Consider the following 7256-nt stretch of genomic DNA (forward strand, 5'->3'; position numbering starts at 1 on the left):
TGGGTATTTACCCTGCCAGAGTGGGCTCCAGCTCAGAGTGGAGCTGGTGTTGCTGATGGAGCTCTGGGCTTCGCTTCCTGCGCCATCTGGGAAGAGGATGGGAGGGAGCTATCTCACATACTGCAGGTCCCCCTGAGACTTCGGGGACAGATCAGCATCTGGGGTTGGAGGAGGTCCACTTGAGGCTGGATTCACAAGGTATGGGGATGAGTGGGGTGAGGGGATAGGGTAGGCAGAGCTGGGGGGCCAGGGACCAACTGTGGGAGGGACAGTGTGTCTGTGTGTGTTAGGGGGAAGGCTGCCCCACCCCAGGGAGATGGGTGGCCCCCACCCTTTCAGGCCCCGGGGTGGGGGAGGGGGCAGGTTGGCGTCCGCGAGGCCAGAGAGGCCTCTAGTGGCCGCCGTGGGAAGCAGGAGAGGGCGGGGCGGGAGGGCACTTCCTGCCAGGGCCTGGGGCTGCCCAGTTTTGCAAAGGAAGTGCTGCCAAGGCCGGAGGGGCGGAGGCAGGAAGTGGGCCGGAGGCTCGTGCAAGGGTGCGGCTAGTAGGTGCTGAGAGGCCGCCGAGGGGCGGGTAGGGGAAGGCGCTGCGGAGGTCCAAGAGACCGAGTGCCAGGCCCACCGTCCCTCCAGAGACCTTGACGCCTCCGCCCGGCCGCCCGCCCCTCCCTCCCGACGCCTCGGAGGCCCGCCTCAGCCAAGGCCAAAGTTCTTCCGTTTGGAGATGAACTTGGCTTACCAGGAACTCGCCCCGCCCCCCCCCCCCCCCCCCCCCCGCTCTGGGGCCGCAGGAACCCCTCCCATCTGCCCCGAAGACGGAGACCACACCCCTCCCGCCTCCAAATACCTTCCAGGGGCCTCCCCTAAGGACGCTGCTCAGCTTTACCGCTAATACTACCGAGTCCTCCGCGTGCAGGCATTTACCAACTTGCAAAGAGGGCATTTCTCCATTATGCAGGTCAGGTAACTGAGACTAAGAGAGGTAGAATAATTAAACAGTACAGCGAGGCGCTCGGATCCGCCCACCGCTGTGCACTAACCTTGCACTTGCACTCTTGAAGCCCCAAAACCTAGGGCAGCCCCTCCCTCCACCCACTCCACCGCCAAAAGATACACCGAATTGAGTGTGGCTTCACGGGACACAACCACTCCCAGCTTCAACGTCCCCCCAAAGACCACAGAAGCGGGATGGGGGTCTGGCGTTCTCTTTAGTTCTTGTCACAGTGTGGGGCTTTCAGTCAGAGAAGGCACTTAAATGGGAAGGCCACCCGATTCAGGCCAACCTTGTCCTCCCTCCCACCCCCAGTTCTGAGGGGAGGGGGGCAATGACATCTCCATTTGACATCCCCCTTGGCACTGCTACGTGGGTCCCCTTAACCGTTAGGCCTTGGGGAGAGCCCAAGGCCTTGACCTCCACACTCAGCATTTAGGGGGAAGGGGTTCCAGATAGAGAAGTCAGAGCTGGAAGTCAGGATGTCCTGGGAGCTGCCCCCAGCCAGCAGGGGGTGAGGCTGGGGTCGACAGGGGATGGGTTGGCACTGGGGAGGGGAGACAGCTTGGCCAGGCTTCCTGGAGACCCCCAAACCCCACAAGAAGGGTCCCACCTCCTACAGCTCCCCTAAAGGCACCAGTGAAGTATGGAGTGGGTGGGGAGGCACTGATTAGGTGCACGGACCCCACACACTCAGCTGGTGGGCCTAGCACAGAGCTGGGCACAGAGAAGGTGCTAATAATGTGTTTTGAATGAATAACTGGAGCAAAGAGGGTGTGAGGGACAGAAGACAGGGCTTGGGACTTCTTGGCCCAGCCTGTTTCATTCAGAAAATAGCAGTTTAAAAAATGTAAAAATCCTTTCCCTCCCTCCCCCCAGTTTATGGGTCCAGGAAAGGGGTGAAGGAGGGGTATCTCTACCCCAGCCCTTCCCTCTCCCCTTCCCCTAAAACTATATACACATATACATATTTATATGGCACCACAAAGGGGTCTTGCCTATGCCCCCACACTAGGAGCTGGGGGAGCCAAGCCCCAGGGCCTTGGGGTGGTCAAGGCGGATGTGAGGGGTCAGGTCTTGGCGTGGAGAGCAGCCTTCAGCTGCTGCTGAGCCTAGAGAAGCTGGACTCCGGGGTCCCGTAGGACGCACCCTGCTCCCTTCACAAGTGGTAACAGATCTTCCCTCCCTGCCCTCCTAGGCAGAGATTGGTGGGGTCTGTGTCAGTCCCAAGGGAGGAGGTGTGGAGACTGGTTCCTCCCCTGCCAGGCTAGACTGCAGCAATCTGGAGACTGCTCCGGGCAAGAGCTGACCTGATCGTGGCCCTGGGAAAACAGGGCAGGGAAAAGGGCTCTATGCAAGGCACTTGGTGTCCACTGTTCCCAGGCTGGGGGCCCAAGGCATGGGGCAGTTAAGAACCCTGCCCCTCCCCCAAGCAGAACCAGAAAGAGCCAAGGGGCCCGATTTGGCAGCAGAGAGAGAGAAAAAGGGGGAGCTGTACGCAGGGTCCCACAGGTCCCCCAAGAAGAAGGAGGAGGTTCTAAGGCACTGACACAGGGACCCAGGGGCTCATCGCCCTTGGTGCAGCCCGCTGCCCCTTTCACAGCCTGGCCAGGCAGGTGGGGAGGGCCCACTTCCCCATGACGCTGAGGTGGCGGCAGCGGCCGCTGGGTTTTCTTAAGGAACAGTCCACGTGTGAGGGGCGTGGGCACCGGTCAGGGGCAGGTCCTGGCCCCCGGGGCGCCTCACTAGCTGCCGGGCCTTGGCTGCCTGAGCACTGAGTACACGTCATCCACGCGGCTGAGCTGCTCGAAGAAGGGCAGGAGGTCGTGGAGCTCTGTGTCACTCATGTTGTCAAACCAGGAAGCCACTGGTACCTGGGCAGATGGATGTGGGGCAGTGAGGGGGGGCCGGGGCCTCTGGGCACAGGATGTCCACCCAGAAGCCCCTTACCCGAGGTTTTCAAACATTTCTGGCAACACCACAGTAAATCACATCTATGCGTGCAATACAAGTCTTACGAAATGATACTTAATCTTACTGTTTGCAAAACACTCCAATATTTTCTATTCTATTTTGTTTTTTAAAAATTCCCAGCTAGGACCCACCGCATCACCTCTGTGACCCACTCACAGGTCACAGCCAGCAGTGTGAAACTGCTCCAGCCTGCAGCGGGGGCCTCAGGCCCGGCCAGGCACTCTCTTCACACAAGCAAACGGATCAAAAGGTCACTAAGGGATGCAGTAGCGGGTGGATGAGGTGAGTGGGTGGCAGGCACAGGTCATCAAGGGCAGGAAGGAGGAATGGGAGGGCACCAGGCCCCGGACAGCACCCAGCATGGGAATGGGGAGGCCCCGGTGGTCCTGATGGCTGACCCTTTCCTTGGCTCTCAGCCCCTAACCCGGTCCTGCCCGGCACTCACGGCGTTGTCTGGATGGAAGACGTAGGAGGCGGGCGAGTTGTCTAGGATGAGCACCCGCCGCAGGTCTCGGCCCAGCCGGCTCAGGTCCTTCACGTAATTGCCCCGGTGGAAGACGCAGGACTCACGAAACAGCCGCGCCCGGAAGGCCCCCCACTTGTCCAGTAGATCAGCTACTGGGTCTGCATACTACGGAGTGGAAGATGGGTCATCCGGGGCCAATAGTGAGTGACCCAGCGGTCAATCCAGCTGCAGGCTGGAGGCTCATGGGAGGCCGGTGGCCCCAGGAGCCCTTCAGTGTGGGGGGGACGGGACTCACCTTGGCAAGGCTGGCGGTGAACAGCACACACTCAAAGAGCTCGCCCATTCGCTGCAGGAACTCATCCACATGGGGCCGCTTCAGCACGTAGACCTAGGGGGTGGGCCAGTAAGGGAACTGCAGGCCTGCAAGGCCGGGGGGGTGGGGGTGGGAGGGTGGCTGAGGGCCGTGAGGGAGCAAACGGAAGAGTAGAGGTGCACAGGAGGGAGGCCGGTCCCAGGGTCTGCGGGCTCCATTTGGCCAGTCAGCCACTCCAGCTATCCTTCCAGAAGAGGATCAAAATGAACCTCCAACTTCTGGCTTCACGTCCTACCTCACGGGGCATCACTAATGCCCAGCCCTTCCCCAACTATGGCTTCAGCCAAATGTAAGGGCCTGGGGGCAGCCCCCTCACCCCAAGGCTGCAGGGCACCGACCCCCGAGCCAAGTAATGGAGAACAGGCTGGACAGCACACAACCTATCCTGAATTACTTGAACTGGGTCCCGGGCAAGGTGGGGCAAGGGGGAGCCGAGGAGGAACCCCACTCCCTGCAGGCCTTGGAGTTGGGCAAGTCCCTCAGGGTCCGTGTGACCTCGGGCAAGTCTCACACCCTCTGGGGCCTCACATCGCACATTTATCAAAGTCCCACCTGGGGTTCTCAGGATTGGTGAGAGGAGCCTAGGGTCTGGAAGGCAGATGCCAAGCCCCCCACCTCCCCCCCACACCCAGCCCCTCACCTGGTGGACCACCCCATCAATCTCCACAGGGATGATGAAGTCGGCGTTGTTCACTGGCTGTGGGGGGAAAAGGAGCTGCTGGGGCGGGGCCCGCAGAGACCATACCCCCAGTCCAGGGCAGGCCCCCTCAGAGACCCAGGGCTGAGGGCTGCTGGGCAGGGCCTACCTTGAAGGAGCTGTGCACCAGGGTCTCATCCAGGTCGATGACCACACAGATCTTGTCCACGTCCTGGGCCTTGGCCTCTGGGAGCAGGTACTGGACTGGGGTCTGCTGCAGGGACAGATGAGGTCATCGGGGGCACTTCTTTTAAATTCTCTTAAAACCCAGTCATTTCTCCTAAGCACGGTCTTCCCTCTCCCAGCCCTCTACCTGGGGAAGCACAGGGATAGTGGGGAGAGACCCTCCCCTTCCCAGCTTTGCCCCTGCCAACTGGAGCCTGGGGCAGGCCACCTGGCTCTGGACCTCACTTCCCCACCTGGAACACCAAGGTAGAGAAAGCTCCCACCTTATAGAGTTCCCTTGGGTGGCAGTCTTGGGGCATTCAGGGACCGGCTGGGAGGGACCTGAGAGGGAGGGTGGTGGGCCTGGTGGGGGGCTCCACCCTCTTCCATACCTTCCAAGGCCTGCAGATGGGTCATGAAAAGCCCCTTTTCCTAAACATCCTCCAGGCTGAGCCCAGGATGCCCCGGCAGCTCCCACCCAGCCACCACGCACCTTGGGGACAGCGCCGTTCTCCTCCACCAGCAGGGGCGCCCCACTGTGGGCAGGCAGGGCGTCCCCATCGTCCCGGCAGACGCAGCAGAAGAGCGAGTGGAGGATGCCCCGGCTCCGGGGCTTCTGAGAAGCTGCTGACTTCTGGTCACCTGCAGCAGGGAGGCCCAAGGTGGGGGTGTGCACTCTAGCCTGCAGAGTTGGGTGTAGGTGCCCAGGTGCGATCCCCTGGGTGAGAGGGTCTGGCCACGCCCCCTCCGTTGAAGGAGATACACTCCAGGCCCTCCTGACAGCCTTGACTCCACGTCACCCTGTGGTACCCAGAAATCCTCCTAGTGTGGGCACAAAGTTACCCTCATTAGGAAGTGGGCTGGCTGGAAGGGGACTACGGAGAGTGCTTTCTCTTTTCCTCCCAGCCTTCATCACTACTGAGGATTCGGCCCCAGTGGGGGACTTCCTGACACCCACCTTACCCGAGCAGCCCCTGCTCCGTCGGCCCCTAACCAAGGAGGGCTGGGACTTGAGGCCCTGCCATCCACTCCCGCCTTCCTCCCATCCTTTCCGCCCACGTGGGTCCAAAGTCCTCACTAAGGCTAGGCCCGGAGGCTGGGAGTGGGAGCCTGGCTGGAACCAGTGTCCCGCAGCCATCTGCCGGCCCCGCCTCCTCCGCCCTCGCCCCGCCCAGACCTCCGACCTAGAGCTGGGCATCCGCCGCCTGATTGACGGGCCCACCCTCCACCGCCCCTCTACCGGGCCCCCTGCCTGCGGGCTGAGCTAGGACCAGGCCAGAGCTGGGCAGACCTGGAGGGACTTCCTAGTCTCTAAGGTCAACACCCGGACAGGGAGGGGCAGACCCCCAGCCTAGAGCCTCCAGCTCCTGGGCGCCCGGTGGAGGCGGGCGGCACGGCTTACCGGGTCGGTGCGTGTGTGCACAGGCCCGGCGCCAAAGGGCCTGCAGCCCGGGCTCCTTGTGCCCCGCCCGTCGTACGGGACACCCCGCGGGCGCGCTAGCGACCCTTAGAAGTGGCTGCCCCACTCTGTGCCTCTGAGAGGCTTAGTGCTTCCACGCATGACGCGGAAGTTTGTTGGGATCGTAGCTGTGTATTGGCGGGAGATTCTTCCAACCCTCCCGAGCCCGCTGTCACCTCGGCACCCCCTCCGGCGACCCGACCCGGGCGATCGCGGCCCGGGGCGGAGCCTCAGAGGGTGGCCTGAAGGCGCCCTCTTCAACCCCCCCATCTCCCAGCTTCATTGGCGCCAATGCGGGGGGGGGGGGAGGGGGCGACTGTCGGGCAACCCGCTACGCCAGCCCAGGAAACTAGGAAGGAATCCACTCTCTACCTCTGCCTCAGTTTCCCCACCTCGAGCACTCGGGAGCGCCCCAATGGCTCCAGGCCCCGCCCCGCGTCTCTGAGCCTCGGCTAGTTCAAACTCTTTCCCCGCTCCCTCTCCGGTTAGGAGCTCAGAGCTCCGCAGAGGCGGGCGCCCGGGGCAGCGGCGGCGACTGCCCCGGGTAGGGTCTCGGCCTCCTTCTCCTCCCCTCCCGCGGCTCCCGGGCTGCAGCCCCCTCCGCGCGGCCCCAGTACCTTTGCCCCGTAGCGGGCCCCGCGCCTCCTCCTTGGTGATCTGAGTAATGACGGCCGAGCTGTCCATGGGGCCGGGCGCGCTCCGCTCCGGCCGGACTCTGGCCCGGGCGCCCGGCCTCCCCCCCGGCTCGGGCCGGAATCGGGGCGCGGGGGGGAGGGGAGGGGTGGGAGGGAGGGATCCCCGCGAGCTTCGGAGGGGAGGGGAGCCAGGTTCTAAGGGGGAGGGGGAGGGAGGGGGCGCGGAGGAAACTTTGTTACAACATGGAGTTTCCTCCCCGCGAGGCGGATGCAAACATGGAACCCGGGCGCTGTTTCAAGGCTCCCCCTTAAAAGGGCAACGGCTTCGGCGTGACCTGGACTCGGCCGCGCTTTCATCACCGCTGGGGCCGGCGCGGCTCTGCTGGCTGGGAGGCGGGCCCGGCCGGGTTCCTGCCGCGCTCCAGGGGGCGTCGCCTCTCTTCCTGCCGCCCGCCCGCGGGCCCGAGCCTCTGCGGCTGCGTGGCAGGACCGGCACCCG

At 63.3% G+C, this 7256-nt stretch overlaps 1 protein-coding gene across 4 annotated transcripts; it reads right to left on the reverse strand.

The window, feature by feature from the left end:
- Nucleotides 1-1186: 1186 nt before the first annotated feature.
- Nucleotides 1187-7256, reverse strand: CTDSP1 (CTD small phosphatase 1). 4 transcript variants are annotated; one of them, XM_058705058.1, is made up of 7 exons: nt 6740-7248; nt 5157-5305; nt 4608-4709; nt 4442-4498; nt 3724-3816; nt 3408-3593; nt 1187-2862 (listed from the first exon to the last, which is right to left on the reverse strand). In XM_058705058.1, exons 1-7 carry the CDS (start codon nt 6804-6806, stop codon nt 2734-2736), a joined length of 783 nt encoding a protein of 260 aa, XP_058561041.1. In that variant the 5' UTR covers nt 6807-7248; the 3' UTR covers nt 1187-2733. The 4 variants fall into 4 exon arrangements, with proteins under 4 accessions (XP_058561041.1, XP_058561032.1, XP_058561055.1 ...); XM_058705049.1 differs by having other exon boundaries at nt 4608-4712; nt 6740-7247; XM_058705072.1 differs by lacking the exon at nt 4442-4498 and having other exon boundaries at nt 6740-7256.

This window comes from Neofelis nebulosa, chromosome 2 (assembly GCF_028018385.1).
Source record: "Neofelis nebulosa isolate mNeoNeb1 chromosome 2, mNeoNeb1.pri, whole genome shotgun sequence".
Classification (NCBI taxonomy): domain Eukaryota; kingdom Metazoa; phylum Chordata; class Mammalia; order Carnivora; family Felidae; genus Neofelis; species Neofelis nebulosa.